This window comes from Peromyscus maniculatus, chromosome 19 (assembly GCF_049852395.1).
Source record: "Peromyscus maniculatus bairdii isolate BWxNUB_F1_BW_parent chromosome 19, HU_Pman_BW_mat_3.1, whole genome shotgun sequence".
NCBI classification, from domain to species: domain Eukaryota; kingdom Metazoa; phylum Chordata; class Mammalia; order Rodentia; family Cricetidae; genus Peromyscus; species Peromyscus maniculatus.
Genome location: NC_134870.1, coordinates 5,898,975 through 5,918,107, shown reverse-complemented (window position 1 = coordinate 5,918,107; position 19,133 = coordinate 5,898,975). Strand labels below are relative to the sequence as shown.

Genomic DNA, 19,133 nt, shown 5'->3' with positions numbered 1-19,133 from the left:
AGGTTCTCTCCTGGAGGTCACAAGATGATGATTTCATAAATACTGCCTGGTGCAAAGTGCCCAAACAGCAATAGAAAGGCATAATTACAACAAACTCCAAGTGATGGTGAGACCCATCTCTCCTCCACCGTGAAAAGAGCAGATCATAGTATACCAGATAGGACTTCCATCCTATTGGAGAAGAACTCCACTCTGTACCTCTGTGCTCTGTGTCTGTGCATGAAGGCTCAGTCTTTGGAGGCACTCCCTCTAGTTGCATTAGTACTGTCCTCTGTGGAGTTTGGTTCAAAGACTGGTTTGGCAAACGGAGGTTCGGATGTATTTTTCACCTGGCTCATTGGCCAGCATCAGCAAATATTCATTTGTCAGAGGGACAGTTCTAAGGATTGAGACGTTTTTGGAAACAGAGGCAAACTCTGGTGATGTTTAGTTATTTTGAGCTGTGAAGGCAGTTATCACTCTGTTCCGCAGTGGCTGCTCTTGAGGTGCGTGCGCACTGTGAAGAATGAGAAGGGAAAAGCAAAACTATCCTTGTGAAATTCTGCTGAGTGTGCCCTACCCTTTGCACCTGACTTTCCCTAGTTGTCCTGGTGCTAACATGGGAGCTACACCTTGATCCTCCCCTGGCATGAAAATAAAGCAAAGGATTTGTTGTTAAAAAAAAAAAAAAAAAAAAAAAAAAAAAAAAAAAAAAAAAAACAATCAATGCTCCTTAACATTGCATATTAAAGACAATGCATCTGGAAATCAAAACCACCTCAAAGCCTCCATTTTGTCAACTGTAGGAAGAATATTTTGTATACACACATTGGTTTTTCTCTGTGTAATATACACTCCACAACACAGGTTTCAAACTTACATTAAGGACCCGGGAACTGGCTCAGTGGCTAGAGTTCCTGATGCATGAGCTTACATAAGGTCCCAAGTGTGGATCCCAGCACCCATGTGAAAAGCCATGCTGGTACACTCCTGCAATCCCAGAGCTCACAGGTAGAGACAGGAAGATCCAGGGGTGCTGTTGGCCAATCAGTGAGCTCCAGACTCAGTGAGACCTTGTTCTCAAACATAAGATAGAGAGGTGAGAGAGGAAGACACCCATACATATACCACACATGTATATATCACAAAGGTTTTATATTAAAAATTCTGAAAAACAATCTTGGTAAGAAAAACTCAATGGGTCAAGAAAAACTTCTGTAATAACGATGTTTAGCTTTCTTTGTGAGTCATACAACAGGCAAATTTACAACTATTGCAAAGGAAGTAATAAAGCAACCTAGATCTAAGTGAGATTCCAGAACCAAACGTTCATAGTCCAAAATAAATAACAGACTCACTGCCAGGCAGATCTGAGTCCTTCGGGGACTGGCAACTAATGAAAACTGCTGCAAAGTCAGTGACTGAGCAAAGCTTTTGTGTTTTGTTGTTGTTTTTTTAATCATAAAATAATTACTTTAATGGTGATCTGAAATAATTTTAAACATCTGATCAATAAGTTTACATAAATGTGGGAGCACAGTGCACTTTACAGAAAAATAAAGCTAAGCATTTAAATATACAAAACAACTTTGGGTATAGATTTCTTGTTAAGTTACGTTTTTAACATATACATAATTTACGGCATTTTACATAACTTGCTAAAACAAAAATTGTGGCCAATTAAACTCTTACAACAGTATAGAATATGGCCATAACAGACTCTGTGGGAAGAACAGGATGGAGAGTGATATACTAGAGGTGTTTCCCCTGAATCCTTCCTCTAGCATTTTCCTTTAATTATCTTCTGGGAGGGTGTAGCATTCTTGCAGCATGTGATTTCAATTCCACTATTATTTTTTGTCAGCTATTATCTGCACAGGTAGATTTAAAAACCGGTGTGTGTGTGGGGGGGTGCCTTGAACATCAGCTTCCTCAGAGAGTGGTGCACAATGTGCTGTTCACATTTAGAGCCACACCCCCACGGGTGAGACACTGAGAGCACCTCGTAAGTAGACAATTCCAAGGGTGTCCTAGGATGTTCTGGCCAGCAGTTACAAGTTTTGAAAAGCACTAGATGCTTGAACATAGGGTAACTGAGAGATTCTTTACAAAAGAAAGAATAAATTCCATCTTGGGAATTAAAATAATATAAAAACAAACTGTCCTCTTTTGAAATACTGTAACTAAATGTTTGCCAGGTTTTCTTCTTTGGTTGACCTATGAGCTATGTATTTGTTTGTTTGTTTGTTTGCTTATGCCATCAGCAAAACAAAGACCAGCTCTGGCATTTCAAGTGCAGCCACCCTCCTTGGGCACACGGTGCGCACATCTGCTTCACAATGCATTTTCATTTTTCTTTTGACAATTTGAATGCAAGGCCTCATACTCCTTCTAGCACTTTCTAGCTCTTCCATTTTTTAGTGAGGTATATCAGTAGCAACTTCAGTTTTAAAACTTAGCTGACAAGGATGCCCTTCACTAGCTATCAGGACAGTGCAGTGTGGGGAGCCAGACAGTCAGCAACCTCAGGCACAAATGGTCCCATTGGCTGTGTTTGTAATTCTAGCTCAACTAACCCAAGTTGATACTGACCCTACTCTGTGGCTTGTCACACTTCAATTCCAGAAAGTAACTGTCACAGTTAGCTAAGTAACTTCTAATTGCAGACATAAAATCTAACACTAGGAGACAGGTTCAGTATAGGATACATTCTGATTCTTCCTTTCTCCTATGTTTAGATGCAGCCTGTAGCAGAGGGGGCACCTTATTGCTATGGTGTGAAAAAACAAAACAAACAGAAACACAGGTTGTAAGAGGGAGCCCCTAGCTGCTGTAATTAAATATAGGTGGGTAGGTGATACTTCCGTATAATGTATACTTGGTACTGACTTTCAGAAAGTATTTGAATTCTCATCTTCAAGAACCCACAGTACATACAGACAAGATGCAGTTTAAAAAGAAAAAGCTGGTCAGTGTAAACAGTGGTCTTCCATACTGGTGACTCTTTTCCAGAGTAGATTTCAGGACAGTGCAACAATGCTCTCTATATCTTCTTTGGCAGTAAACAGTGAGCGTCTGGACGGATGAATGGAGTGATCACTTCAGAAGGGCAAGGTATAGGGCTCGAGAATACTTCAGCTCTCTTTCCTGTTCCATACAGAATATCAAGTCCCTGAGGCAGATTCTGGTGATTCTTGGGCGAAGCAATGGTTTGGTGGCCGTTAGGCTGGACGTCCCAGAAGCAGAAGGGTTATCTTTGAAGCCCTAAATAGGAATGGGGGTGGGGAGTGGGGAGTGGGAGAGGGAGGGAGGGAGGGAGGGAGAAGGAGAGAGAGAGAGAGAGAGAGAGAGAGAGAGAGAGAGAGAGAGAGAGAGAGAGAGAGAGAGAGAGTTAGTTAGTTTAAAATAGGGACTCTCATAAAGGAAAACATGTCTCCTGTGGCACACGGGAGCCCACTCTCCATTGGGAAGAGGTATTACGGAGAGCTCAATTCACCGAGGTCCTGAAATCATTCATTTCTCTCTCCTGGCCTGGCAGCAGCCTCTGAAATGATTTCTTCTCTTCCAGATGCTCCTTTGCTCTACTACTTTCCTGCCCCTTCCAGGTTAGACTTCCCACTTGAAAGATTTTACAAAAAACTTCAAAGTGATGGATGAATTTATTTTGATCATGGTGCTGATGAAGGGTTACATATACATAGAAATCCATTGCCTCAAAAGACAACAGTCTTCTATGCATCAACAGTAAAAATAAACATAACAAAAGCCCATTATGGTTCAGATCTCATCATGCCACAGTGCCAAAAAATCTTAATGGCTCCTGAGTGGCCAGAACTTTACTTGAAAATCTGTCTCCTTTCTTTCACACACCATTGCAGCAAGATCTGTGAGGCTGTTTCCCACTGCTCAGACCAGACAGGAAAATGATCCCGGCCTGGTGAAGTCATGTGTCCTAAGTCTCACAGCAAGGTAGATGAGGACTCTATTTTTAATTTCACCTGAATTTAGCCACTGTGCTATGTTGTATTACTGATGGTGCCAGGTAAGCACTCACCATTCTGGTTGTCTCCAATCATACACTTCCCCATCCTCTTTTACAAAGGACTTTAGCAACATATTCCTCTGCAGTAGATGTTTCTGTACCATCACCAAACCTACCAGACCAGAAGCTTTCCAAGTACAATGACTATTATTTATAGCCCCTCCAGAACTTGGCAAATCGTGAAGAAACAGCACAATTATCCATAGTATTTTCTTTTAGAAAAAGGGTCTCCCAATTCAGTTCTGGTCGGCCTGGAACTCAATGTGTATATCAGGCTAGTCTTAAACTCAGATCTACTTGTCTCTTGCTTTCAAGTGTTGAAGTGTTGGCATTAAGGGCAATGCACTACCACACCCAGCCTAATAATATTTTCTTAACTGAATTTACTGATTATAAACATAAAAACCAATGTAAGCTTCAAATTCACCCAAGAATGAACTGAAACCCAGTACTCCTACATCAAGACAGTTTCCTAAACACTGGCATCTAGGCACTATTGTTTTACATTTTTTATTTATTATTATTATTTTGTGGATTATGATGGGGAGCTGGTTCCCTCCTATATGGATGTTCTGGGAATCAAACTCAGGTTGTCAGGCTTTTAGGGCAAAAGCCATCTTAATGCTACTTAAAAAAACAAAGACGATAACCAACAGTCTTACCCAGCTATGACATGTATGAACCACACCAGCAACCAGCATGGCATGATAACTCTGTGTGTGCAGTAGTGCCATGCACACCTTGGCAGTAATCAATGTTCTCTAACTGAACTTAACAAGAGGGATACCATGCCTGGTACTGGAAACCTAGTTAACTATGCAGTACTAGTGAAATCATGATTACTGGAGGAGAATCTACAACCACTATTTTACTAAACTACCGTAATTCCTAACCACAATCCATAAACATTTGTCCTTATACCAACAGGTAAGAGTAGTCTTGACCCCTCATCAAGGAAACCTTTCTTTGCAACAGTCAGAGACCACAATAGAAAACCACAACAAATAAAAATGCAGAATTGTAGAGCCCTGTCCTGACAGATACATCCACAATACAACTGCAGCTCCACCTAAGGCCAGAGATCATTTCAAAAGAGGAATTCAGTTTGCTGTGAGACTGTGTTCTATCAATACCAGAATCTGTACACACAAAGCCTCACCAAGATGACCACCCCAATGGGAAGGGGGGATGACACCAATGAACATGCCAGACTGGATGGGGAGAAGCCCATGAGGCCTTAACCTAGTGCGAAGGACTAACTACAGGCAACTGAGGAAACAGAGTACCAATCAGTTGTCCAGTGCCAATCGGTCAGCTCTGAAAACATATATACAAGTAATACACGGATTCAACAGGCTATATTTAGGAAGATATATATTGTATGTAAATAACATATAACACATATACAACATATAATGTATACATAACATATGCATAACATATATGCAAGAAACAATTAGTGAAAAAAGAGGACATTAATTTAAAAAAGAACAGGGAAGGATTTATCAGAGTGCATGGAGAGAGGAAAGATAAGGAAGAAATATAATTAAATTATAATCTCAAAAATTAAAAAGGAAGCCAGCAGTGGTGGTACACGCCTTTAATCCCAGCACTCAAGACAGAGGCAGGTAGATCTCTGAGTCTGAGGCCATCCTAGTCTACAGAGTGAGTTCCACAATAGCCAGAGCTATACAGAGAAACTCGGTCTCAAAAAACAAAGTAAATAAATAAAATAAGAATAAATTTAAAAGGAATTGAAATTATTGTTATTGTGTATATGTGTGTATGTTGGTGGGCACACACCACATTAAGTGTGTAGATGCTGGAGGACAACTTTCAGGAGTAAGTTCTCTCTTCTATCCTGGGTTCCAGGGACCAAACTACAGTTACTGGACTTGCACAGTAAGCACTTTTACTCACAGAATCATCTTGCTCATCCCAAACAAAGAATTACGTAGAAGGATAATTGTATAAAAGTGAAACTTTTTGTGGTGGTTTTGTGTTCCTCAAAATATTGTGTAAACTTATCTGGGGTCAGAGAACAGAAAAGCCACTAGATACTTTGGATAGGCAGTGGTAGCACACGCCTTTAATCCTAGCATTCCAGAGGCAGAAATTCATCTGTTCAAGGATACAGACAGGCATGGTGATTCATCACGCCTTTAATCCCAGAAAGCGAGCCTTTAATCCCAGGGAGTGGTGGTAGAAAGCAGAAAGGTATATAAGGCGTGAGGACCAGAAACTAGCAACATTTGGCTGGTTAAGCTTTTCAGGCTTTCGAGCAGCAGTTCAGCTGAGATTCATTCTGGATAAGGACTCAAGAGGCTTCCAGTCTGAGGAAACAAGATCAGCTGAGAAGATGGCTAGGTGAGGTTAGCTGTGGCTTGTTCTGTCTCTCTGATCTTCCGGCATTCACCCCAATACCTGGCCTCAGGTTTGATTTTATTAATGAGAACTTTTAAGATTCATGCCACAACTCTTAATTTCATTTTGCACGTGAGGAGGTATTTTAGTCAAAATTCCAGGTTATGGTTCATTGTAGCAGGGAAGCCACAACAGCAGGGCCTTTAGAAAAATAGCCATATTAAGTCCATAGACAGAAGAGAGTCACAGATATGTCCATACCTTCCCTCAGCTCACACTAAGCATTATACTCTTGCATAGTTCAGGATCCCTTTTCTTAGGGAATGGTGCCACCCACATTGAGCTTGTCTTCTAATCTCCAATAACATGATCAAGACAATCCTGCAGTCTAATCAAGACAATTACTCACTGAGACTTCCCAGATCATATAAATCTTTTGCCTTCTGTCATGCCTACAAGGTGGGGTCAAGGGAGGGCCCTGAAGACCCAAGATCCGGATGGGCCAGCTCTCTGTTCCTGGACCCTGGACAGTGGAGGTTGACCGAGCAGAGTTGTCCAGAGAACACCACTGGACTGCGATACACCTTCCCCAGACCCTGCGACCTACCTATCCCTTCATTTGTAAGTTACCCACTAAATAAATCTTCCTTTTAACTAAAAAAAAAAAAAAAACTTTTGCCTTTTATTTCATTTAAAAACTATATTTTGTTTTGAAAAGGGTAAAGTCTACAAAACACCACAGTCAAAAACAGTCAGCCTAATTTCATGCATATTCATAGTCAAACCAGTTTTCTTCTAACATGTTCAATTTTTGAGGGCTAAACCACATCTGTTCTCTCATTAAGTTAATCTTGTTCATAAGACAGCCCATGAGGAAAAAAGGGTTGTTCTCTGCACCACCTACAGAGTTCCTGCAGGTGTAGAGTGTGTCCATTCCAAGTACCGAGCTATGACTGAACAAGCATTGGCTTCCTGAGTGAATTATCTGGTGTCTTTCCTCTCTGCAAGCCTTGCTACTCGGGTGTGCAACAGATGGCACTTAACACTGTCAATTATTACTGTAGGGTAAAAGGGTCAGTCAAAGAGACACACTTTGGCCCTGGAACCAGAGCCAGTGAAACAAACACACATTGGCCCTGGAACCAGGGCCAAATCTGTCCTGACCAACTGAGCATGAAACCAACCAATCAATCCCTGAGCACAAAATCTAGCCAATCTGAGCCTGTCCAAGCTCAAGGAGATTGAAATCCGACCAATTCCCTTACGGAGGGAGGGTGGATGGATGGATCTCATATAGTCCAGGCTAGCCCTCAAATCGCCTTGCAGCCAAGGATAAACACTGGGCTTTTGGCCCTCCTGTCTGTACCCCCAAAGTGTTAGGACCACAGATGTGTGCTACCATGCCTGGCTTATATGGCGGTGGGGATCAAACCCGGGGCTTTCAACAAGCTGCACAAGGGCTTTACCTAGCTAGCTAACATTTCTAGCTCAGAGCAGGGTTTGCTTCAGCCATAAATGATATATTGTTGAAAATTCTAAATCTCTATATATTTAATAGTGTTTATACCAAGCATCTTCATGCAACCGAATTTACCATCTTACAGAAAATTTAAAATGTCTCAGAAATTCTGTCTTTACGAAAACACTTAGAAATGCCATTTTTATCAAATGTCACATGTACTGAAGTAAGCTGTGACAGCCAAGAGGACCCAGGACACAAAGGAACAGCTACTGTATGGTCTGTTTTAGGAGTCAGGCAGAGAGTCTTCTTGGGGAGCGAAGGAAGAGCTGGAAGGGCAGAGTGGTTTTCTAAAGTTCCCAAGATGCTTCCATCTTATTCTGACCTCTGGTTAGGTGGGCATGTTTCCTACAGGAAAATGTAGTCAGCTTATGATTTGATTTTTGTTCCTTCTGCACCAATATTGCATTATGACAGAAAATTAAACTAGCACAAAAACCCATCTCATCTCTATAGGAAATTAAAAGGCAAGTGTAAGAAGGAGACAAAAGGAAGACACGACTGTTAAATGTAAAGAAAATAGAGACCCAATCATCTGGGCTAGGGAACAAAGGGGTCACAGTTCACATCTGTCACGTGATAAGCCTGAAGGATCCAAGGGGAAGAGCTGCATTATCGCTGGCAGCCCAGGGTTGAAAAGGAGGTCATTCCAACAGGATGCAGTAGGTGGCCTGGGGCAATGTTATAAATGAAACAAACCCAAGGGACAGTGTACAATCCATCACAAATACCTTCCATAATTCACAACTTTCCTCAAATCACGACTGACTTAGAAAGCCAAATTCTTGAATCTATATGTAAAATAAATTCCTATCGTTCTTATAATTGGGATAGTTAACAATTCTGACCGGTTAGTTTCACAATAGCAAAGCCACAATGATCAGATAATTCTTGGTTCCTGGATGACAGTTTATATACATCAACACCAAACCTGCCTCTTCCCACCAGTTTTCCTTTGTCCTCCATACCACCAGGTCATTTCCCCAAAGTTCCTTCAGTTCTACAGGGCCAAGGGTGAATCACTGATCAGTTAAGGGAGAGCAGACAAGGAAAAACAGCCTTTTATAAAGAGTACACTGTTTCTGAAACAGGGGTTCCTAATCCACTTTCCACACGAGGATATTCTTTTATATGGATTCTTATTGGACGCAAGAGTAAAATGGAGAACAATCAACTCACCAAGTACCTAACCAAATCTAGTGTCAGCACCCTATAGAACTACAGACCAATTAAACTAGCTTCACCGATTTGTTAGATTGTATCATTGAACAAAGCTTCTTATTTCTATCTATAACAAAACAGCAGGATCCTTTTATTCTTGTAAGGAGAAAGTGAGTACTAGTTAACAGCTTTAGATAGAACACCACTTAACAATGACTAAAAAACAGCCAGTCGTTCCCATGTACATAACAAACAGCAAATGATATAAAATAAAATCTTTAAAGGCCTTTCAACTTTTCCTTAAGTTATATTACTACTACACCAAGTTAGGAGCCACAACAAGAGCTGTGACCCAGGTGGCTTCAAGAGGTCACGTGGACCTTTATCCAAATGTCACCACCTTGCAGAAGGGAAGAAAGACTCTAAGAGTCGGGGTCAGGGAGAACTTGATCCAACAGTGTCTTCTGGGCACGACAGGACTACTGAACTCAGAAGTCACAGCTACTGTGTTGGTCAGCAAAACAGTTGAATAAGATCAAACCAGTGAAGATCCCAGCATGGAGTGGGTGTGGCTCATAAGCTGCTGGCAACAAGCTGAGAAGCTCCTGACAGCTGATGGCTTCTGAGGAAGGGAGACTCAGTGTTCTTTAAGGGTGTAGCCCTGGTGATCAACCATGCTCTATAGACGGCCCCACGTACATTAGTGGACGGGCAGCACAAATTGGACTTGGCGGGATATTAAGAGGACATGAAGTTGGGAGGAGGCAGGGAGTTGGGGGATGAATCTGAAAGAATTAGGGGGAAGAGTTGAGGTGAATCTGATCAAAACGTATTATAAGAATTTACAAACTTCTAGAAGGATTTATAAAAATATTCCACTAAAAACTTGTTACCATCCAGAGTAACCTGGTGCCATGCTAACCCATACTCTGATCCAGTTCAAGTATCATGTCACAAGATACTGCACAGAAACAACACTAGTGTCAACTTCATGAACAATCTCAAACTACTAACTTTCCTGTGCTTTAGTTTCTTCAACTGTAAACAAGGGTAATATAGCAACCCCCCGCCCCCAAAGATCTATATGTAGATTAAATAAAAACAACATTTGGCACACAGTATACGATCTCTAAATGCTGGCCTTTATCATCTGAATGAAATAACTGGTCATTTGGGAGTCACTGATTGCAAGCAGGAGAGAATAACTTTACTCCAGAATTTTCCTCCTAATCAAATTTTACCACCTGTACCCGATTCAAGTTCTCACTAAATCACCAACTCACTAACTTTAAAGAAATGATAGATACTGTTATGCTTCTCTTGTTTCTCAGTGAACTTTTAAATTTTCAGTGGAACTTTCAGTGATTAAAGTTAAAATGTAGACTAATGGCCACTTCCATATGTAGCTTGTGGACAATGGACACTTCTACAGACATCTTTTCTATACTTCTCCAATAAACCACAGAAAAGCTGCTGTAACCTTATCAGACAGTCTCTAGCTGACTCCATACTGTTCCTTGAATTGTAAGACTAAGAAAACACAAATGCTCTCTGACCCTTACCAGTTAGCAAGCACAACGACTGGGGCATTTTTAATAGACAGGAGCTGGAAGTACACCACATTTCTCAGAGTCTCTGTCCAATGTGTCCTAAGGCCCAGCACCAAGGCAGTCTAACCGCTCTTACAGTGATCCCAGTCTTTGAAACTCGAAGGAGGGAACAAAGGTTAGATATGGGAGTTAGGGATCCGATGAGACCTGGCTGCGAAGTGAAACCCAGCATTCTCCTGGACCCAGATGCAAGGATAAATAAGTGCACAAACGTGAGGACCCAAGTTCAGGTACCCAGAAGCCACATCCAAAAGCTGGGCATGATCATGTATACATTTGTAACCCCAGTACTGGAGGGAGGCACTGCAACAGGAGGATTGCTAGGGTTGCAAGCTCTAAGGAAGGGACTCTGTAGAAGGTAGAGTGACAGCCAGCCATCATCTTCTTCTGGTCTCCACGTGTGCACACACACAGGTGAACACAACTACACAGGTCTATACCACCACCCCAGATAAATAAATGAAGTTGCTGCCTGATCCAATGTAACAGTACGCCAAAGTCTCAGCTCTGAGCTGGAGACACAAGTCAGATGGTACAGTGTTGGTTCAACCCCTTAGCACCACATAAACCAAGTATGGGGTCTGTGAAGTCAGCACTTGGGTGGTGAAGGCAGGGAGATCAAGAGTTCAAGGTCAACCACATCGACACAGTGAGTTTGAGACCAGTCTGGCTACACAATACCCTGACTCAAATCAAAAAAACAAGAATAAGCTTTCTAAGCCTTCAAGGAACACACACAGCAGAACATACTGAGCTTTAAGACTGACTGCCCTCTGCTGGTCAACAAGAAGAACTTTTGAAGCTCTAGGTCTCTGGCTTACATCATGCTTTTATCATTGAGAGCTGAAGATGGGCCCAGGCAGTCTGACAGGTGCTTCAAAAGACAGACAGACTGCCATGACACAGAGTCACAGGCTCTGAACTCAAACCGTAGTTCTGAATTCATTATGTCAGCCACAAAGGAAATACATTGGTTGTCATATGTAATAGCCCTTATCTTTACCTCCGGCCCCACTGTTCAGTTTCCTAGCAAAGCTTCTAAATAAATGCACTACACACATTCCACATTCAACACACTTTGAACCATTGTTCCTTCCCTTCCTTCTCTTTCTTTACATAAAATGCCCAATCCAGAAGCCCTGGAGGAGACCCTCAGCCTTTCCTTCTACTGTGATCTACTGCCCCTCTTACCAATCCTACCTACTTTCCACATTCACTTTCATTACCTACTATTTGAAAAAAGTAATAATTTTACACAGTCTATCTCTTGTGTGAATCACTGCTCTAAACAATAATCTGACAATATTAAAATGTTCCAATGACAAAAAATATACAGGACCAAATCCAAATACACAAAGACAGGATATAAACAGTCATTTACAATCACAATAAAGTCAGTCTTGTCTCTCATTTCTTTATTCCTATCACAAACTACTCATCATGGAAGAAGTAATTTCTCCCTTAGCTGTAGCTAGTTAACGGCCAATAGTATGCTTCTTCCTGGAAAGGCATTCTCCAGTCCAGCTAACCTATTCTCAAGTCCCAACACTGGTACCATGTTTCCCCAATGTCTACAAGCACCAACCTGTCCAGTTCTAGACTTGCTGCATTCCCGTGCACTTTCCTGGTGTCTTCCTAAAACTTCAAACCTGCTGTGCAGTTATCTAACCCATCACTCACTGAACTTTAGAGGATATCTGTGGCCTATGAAGATTTTTACAGTCACTGAGAAAAGATCTGATCAGTGTGTGCAGGTTGATCCCTGTGCAGGGTCCAATATCACACAATAATGTAACTGGTACAAATGAGCAGTGAAATTTTGAGTCAAAATAGTGTTGCTAGTCTCAGCTTTAAGCCAAACAAGTCTGGGAGGAAAATGTAAAGTTCTTAGATGGTATATTTGTAAAATATTATCTAGCCCTCTAAAAAGATTTTTATCTATTCATTCTCACCAATCTACCATCAGATGGAATTTATCCAAAACAATGGTTGTTTTAAAGTTTTTCCCCTGGACATTTTCAAAATAGTGAGAAGGCACTTCAGCTGGCCAAGTACTACAATATATAAGAATATCAAATGTCTACTTTCTTGAGTTTATATATTTTGGATATTAGCTCTCTGTCAGATGTGGGTTTTATGAAAATCTTTTTCCATTTTTATCTTTTGAAAGGGTCCTTTGACTTAGAGAAGCTTTTCAGTTTCATGAGGTCCCATTTATTAATTATCAATCTTAGAGTCTGTGCTGCTGCTATGACAACCTACAGAATGAGAAAGGATCTCCACCAACCCCACATCTGACAGAGGGCTGATCTCCAAACTATATAAAGAACTAAAGAAACTAGACAGCAAAAACCAAACAAACAATCCAATTAAAAAATGAGGTACAGACATAAACAGAGAATTCTCAACAGAGGAATCTCCAATGGCTGAGAATCACTTAAAGAAATGGTCAACATTCTTAGCCACCTTGGAAATGCAAATCAAAATGACTTTGAGATTCCATCTTATATCTGTCAGAATGGCTAACATCAAAAACTCAAGTGACAGCTCATGCTGGAGAGGATGTGGAGCAAGGGAAACACTTCTCCATTGCTGGTGGGAGTGCAAACTTTTACAGCCACTTTGGACACCAATATGGTGGTTTCTCAAAAAACTGGGAATCAATCTACCTCAAAGCCCAGTGATACCACTCTTGGGCATGTACCCAAAGGATGCTCAATCATACCACAAGGACACTTGCTCAACTATGTTCATAGCAGTACTATTCATAATAGCCAGAACCTGGAAGCAACCTAGATGCCCCTCAACCAAAGAATGAATAAAGAAAATGTGGTACATTTACACGATGGAGTATTACTCAGCTGTTAAAAACAATGACATAAAATTTGAAGGTAAATGGATGAAACTAGAAAAAAAATCATTCTGAGTGAAGTAATCCAGACCCAGAAAAACAAACATAGTGTGTACTCACTTGTAAGTGGATATTAGCTGTAAAGTAAGGATAATGATGCTACAACCCACAGACCTAGAGAAGCTAAATAACAAAGAGAGCTGGGGGGGTGGGTGTTGTTGCAAGAATCTCATTGTGAACAGAAAATAGAATGGGACATTGCCAGTGGAGGGGGGAGGGGCCTGGAATGGGAAATAGGTATGGGAATAGGAGGGATTGGGGGCAGATGGGAATGTAGGGAGAGAGTACTGGGAGAGACAACTGGACTCTGGAGCATCTCTGGAATGAGCTAGAAACCTAGAGCAATGGAATCTCCCAGTAATCTATGAGGGTGACCCTAGCTAAGACTCCTAGCAATGGGGGTTACAGAGCCTGAACCAGCCATCTTCAATAAGCAGGCAAGACTTACAGTGGAAGGATTGGGACACCAAGCCAGCCATAAACCCTTTAACCTATAATTAGTCCTCCTTCAAGATGTGCTGGGGTAATGATGGCACAGACATTGTGGGACTGATGGGCCCAGCTGGAGAACCACACCCTACGAGGGAGCTCACCCCTCAGGGCCAGGACCCAGAGGCGGGATAGCCCAGAGACCTAGGGTAAAACCACACTAATGGAGAAAAAAAAGTCATTGAAATGATTCCTAATGATATTCTGCTATTCTCAGATTGGTGCCTAGCCCAACTGTCAACAGAGAGGCTTCACCCATCGACTGATAGGGAACAAGGCAGACACCCACTGCCAAACATTAGGTGGAGTTCAGGGAATCCTGCAGAAGAGGGGAAGAAGAATTGTAGGAGCCAGAGGGCAAAAAGACACCGAAGAAAACCCACAGAACTAACTAACCTAGGCTCATAGGGGCTCACAGGGATTGAACTGACAACAAGGGAGTCCACATGGGACTGACCTAGGCCCTCTGCATATATGTTACATTGTGTAGACTGGTCTTCATGTGAGACTCCTAATAGTAAGAGCAGGGGCTGTCTCCGACTCTGAAGCCTGCTTTTGGGACCCTTTCCTCCTACTGAATTTCTTCATCCAGCCTTAATGTTAGAGGAGGAGCCTAGTCTCACTGCAGCTTGATATACCTTGGTGGGCTGATATCCATGGGGTGCCACAAGTATCTGAAGAGAAACAGTAGAAGAGTGGTAGATGGCGAAGGGGTAGAGCGGAGGGGAGAGTGGGAGGAGAGGAAACTTTGGCTGGGATGTACAAACAAAAGTAAACAAACAAATACACACACGCACACACACATGCACGCATGCACGCACGCAGGCACACACGCACACTCACTCATGCACGCACGCACCAAATTGCCAAAAAGCAGCCAACTCTGAAAACACATAACTTGACTGCCTCCTGTGGCCAAGCAGAAAAATACAATTTAGGACTTGCCTAAGAAGCACTTGCCAAGCCATCAGAAAACTCTAGCAAACTGTGTCGAAATCAGTTTTCCATTTTGTTAAAAGTTCTTCAAAGGACTAACGGAGAAGCAGCTCTAGTTTCATAGCTGGAGAACCACGAAGGACACGGTGCTGAACAACTAAAGGCGGTGTACTAGCAGCTTTGACTGTATCAACAGTAGCTTCACAACAGTCAGGGTTACAGAGCTGGGGAGCTGCATACAGGATGGAAAAGGCTCCCAGAAAACAACCTGGACTGGCCGGAGAGGTGAGGGGGCACTAGCAGCAGTGCTTTCCATACATGCTTGACAAGCTACTGGTGAGCAACATCTCGCACTACAGAGGTGAGCCAAAGAGCAGCAGCACCGAGAACAGAAGGCGCCTACATAAAATGGAGGAGACTACCTCAGGGTTGGGAACAGGCAAAGATACATATTGAATGCTTAAACAGATCAAACAAACAAAAACCAGGTACAACTAAAAAGGTAAAAAAGACAAAATGAAAGACTTCATACAGAGTGAAACTGTTAAATATACTGAGTTGACTAAGGCCAATGGTAACATACAGAAGAAATAAAAAAGCTCAATTTATATGGTATTCTTAAAGACCAACTACAAATAAAGATAGTTAAGTTAGAAGTCTATGCGTAGAAAAGACAAACCATGCAAATCCTACGCATAAGAAAGCTATCTTAGCTATAAAATATTAAAGGAAACGGGCTTCCAGATAAAGAATATTTCTAGAAATGAAGATCCATTTTATCAGAAAGACATAACACAACATATAGCCATTTTATAACAGAAGCGGAAATTAAAGTAGAAATAGGTGGGCACGTCATCAAAGTAGCCCACACCCCCTTCTCTCAGAACTTTATGGAGTAAGCACCTCCAGCCCAAAATAAACGAGTCAGACAACAGGATTACAGACACTCTACCGATAATGGCAGGTTTTAAGTTTCTAAATACTCATCCAAACTGACTAAACACTAATAGGCAAGCTTCAATAGATTTAAAAGAACCGAAATCATAGACTATGTTCTCTGGCCACATGCAAACAAAACCAATATAGAAATGTAACAACACACTTCCAAAGAGCTGGTATGTAAAAGCTATCAAAAAGGAAATTCAAATTAATACTGCAAGCAAATTATATCCAACATATGAAAGTGTGTATGGGTGAAGCCAAAACGAATAGATAATGAAAATTTATAGTAGAAACTCAATGTTCAGTTGGTAGGATGCTTGCCCAGCATGCACAAAGCTTTTGTTCAATTTCCAGTACCCCATAAACCTGGGTGTGGTGCTGAATGCTTCTATTTCTACAACACTCGGGAGGTGAAGGCAGAAAGATCAGAAGTTCAAAGTTATCTTTGATGATATAATGAATTTTAGGCTAGCTGGTATACATGAAATCATGTCTAAAGAAAATGTTTACTAAATTGTAAATTAGCATTTAGAGAGATTAATAAAAAAACAAAGAGCCCTTATCTAAACTAACCAAGAAGTGAGAGGAGGGGAGGAAGAGAATACAATCCACAACTTATCAACATTGGGAATTAAAAAAGAATATATATTGTTACAGATATTAAAGCAGATAATAAGATACGATGAATAATTTCCTATTGGCCACCTGAACAACTCAGATGCAGTCTCTATGGCAGAAAAGTACAGTGGCAAAAGCAGGAGGTGCTGGCGAACGTTCATTCAGACTCAAGAAGAAGAGAATAACAAATACGTGTGCTCAGCTAGCTTCCTTTTTCCTTTTTATTCATCTTGAACCCAGCCCATGGAAAGCTATTATTGCCTAATTTAGAGGAGTCCTCCCACTTCAATTCACCAAATCGAGATAACCCCTCACAGTTAGGCCTGGGGATTTGCTTCATTGATTCTAAATCCCGTCAAGCTGACAATCAAGATTAATCATCACAAGTATAAAAACTGTTTAAGAAACATGCTTTTACCAAGCAACATAAAGAGAAAAATCCAATGTTGAATTTTTCCCACACAGAAATCTCTGTAGACCTGGATAAGAGAAGTAAGCAATAGCCTATGCTCTCCAGTCTTAAAATTTCCTACACCAAAGAAATCAGCCCATTACTCCTGGATTCAGCCTCACTCAAGTTCACAGACATGGGACAGACAGTCAGAAGGTCACACAAATGGCTGCTAGCCCAGTTCAAGGCAGAGTTCTTCTTCCCTTCTGAAATCAACCTGAGCTGGGCTCATGTTTAGTATCTTTCTGTTCCAGACTTTGTTCTTGTGCTCTCTCTCTCTCTCTCTCTCTCCCCCCTCCCCCCCCCTTTCCTTGGGTGACAGCAGTAAGCAGTGACCTTGTCACTACACCCCACATGAATGCTGCCCTGTCTTGAAATTTCCGCGGGGTGTGTGTGTGTGTCTTTCTCTCATGGGGATCGAACCTGGGGCAAGTAAGCACTATATGACAGCCCTATTTCTGGTGTGTGTGTGTGTGTGTGTGTGTGTGTGTGTGTGTGTGTGTGTGTGTCTCATGGGGATGGAACCTAGGGTGAGCAAGCACTATATGACAGTCCTATTTCCGGTGTGTGTGTGTGTGTGTGTGTGTGTCTCATGGGGATGGAACCTAGGGCGAGCAAGCACTATATGACAATCCTATTTCCAGTGTGTGTGTGTGTGTGTGTGTGTGTGTGTCTCATGGGGACGGAACCTACGGCGAGCAAGCACTATATGACAGTCCTATTTCTGGCCCACTTTTTATTTCGGTAATTGCTCAGTAAGTTATCAGGGTTGACTCTGAACTTACTCTGTAGCCCAAGCAGGCCTTGAAAGGACCGTCCTGTTGCCTCAGACTCTCAGGGAGCTGGGATTTAAAATACTCTTATCAGTAGCACCAAAAACTGGCACTTGCCAGGTGGCGGCGGCGCCCGCCTTTAATCCCAGCACTCCGGAGGCAGAACCAGGTGGATCTCTGTCAGCTCGAGGCCAGCCTATCTACAGAGTGAGATCCAGGACAGGCATCAAAATACACAGAGAAACACATTCTTGAAAAACCAAAAAAAAAAAAAAAAAAAGAAAGAAAGAACAACTGGTACTTATGTATAAGTGTACTGAATGACATAACAGACTTAAAGGAAACTAAAATGATGATGATGATGGATATAAATCAAGAAATCTACAATACTCATAGGCTTAAAGCTCAGATGTTCATTTCCCACAAATTATCTTGATTCAATGCCAGCCTAATTGAGGAAAAAGTCCCACACAGGCATTTTTATAACACTGACAAGTTGAATCTAACTCATGTAAATGCATACAGTTCACATAAAAATACCTGGAACACCTTTTTTTTTTTTTTTTTTTTTTAAAGCAAAGTCAGAAGATCCATATTGGTTGACTTCAAGTCAATTAATGAAGAAAAGCTGAGATACAGTAACAGATATAGAAAAACACACCAATAGAGAATATATGTGTATATATGTGCATTAACTTCTGTCACCTTAACACAGTTGAGATAATCAACTAATATAGAGGGAAAGGTCTGATTGGCTCATAATTTGAGGGTCCAATCTATGATAAGTTGGACTGGTTAATTAGGCACTATGGCAAAGCCATATGCCAGCAGTATGTGATGGGGCATAATTCTCTCATCTCGTGGTCAGGAGGGGCATGGGTACCCAAGTCCCCTTCACACCACACCATTAATGACCACCTATTAGGTCATTTCTCCCAAAGGCTCCACCATCCCAGTGATATACCCTGGGGATGAAGGCCATATCTATGGGCCTCCAGAAGATATTCAATCTATAGTTAATATATTAAATGATTTGTTACCATGAGCTATATGGTAATGAATGGAATACAATAGGAAATATTTCCAGTAAGGAGGGTACAGTAAGGATATCTCTGTGTGAAAAAATTCAACTCACACCTAACATCAGACAAGAAAGTAGCAAGACATATCAAAGATCTAAAAGGAAAAAGTTAAAATCATAAACCTTCTAAGGGGGGGGGGAACTAACAGTAACATAGTAAAGTTTTATGAACATGGAGCAAATCTTTTTATTTTGACACATAAAAATTACTAATCATTAAAGAGCATGAGTTAGACTTTTTGATAATCGCCCTCACT

General features: G+C 41.4%; 1 protein-coding gene across 3 annotated transcripts in view; it reads right to left on the bottom strand.

Moving 5' to 3' along the window:
* The window catches only part of Taf4b (TATA-box binding protein associated factor 4b), a 149,305-nt gene that overhangs the window by 26,167 nt on the left and 104,005 nt on the right, over window positions 1-19,133 (bottom strand). For 2 of the 3 annotated variants that reach the window (XM_016001600.3, XM_076554766.1), the window contains one exon: window positions 1,182-3,243. The exons of the other annotated variant lie outside the window; for it this stretch is intronic. In XM_016001600.3, the coding sequence (XP_015857086.3) occupies window positions 3,076-3,243 (168 nt within the window). In that variant the 3' untranslated portion in view covers window positions 1,182-3,075. Of the gene's footprint in view, window positions 1-1,181; window positions 3,244-19,133 lie in introns of those variants that run through there. 3 annotated transcript variants of the gene reach the window in all.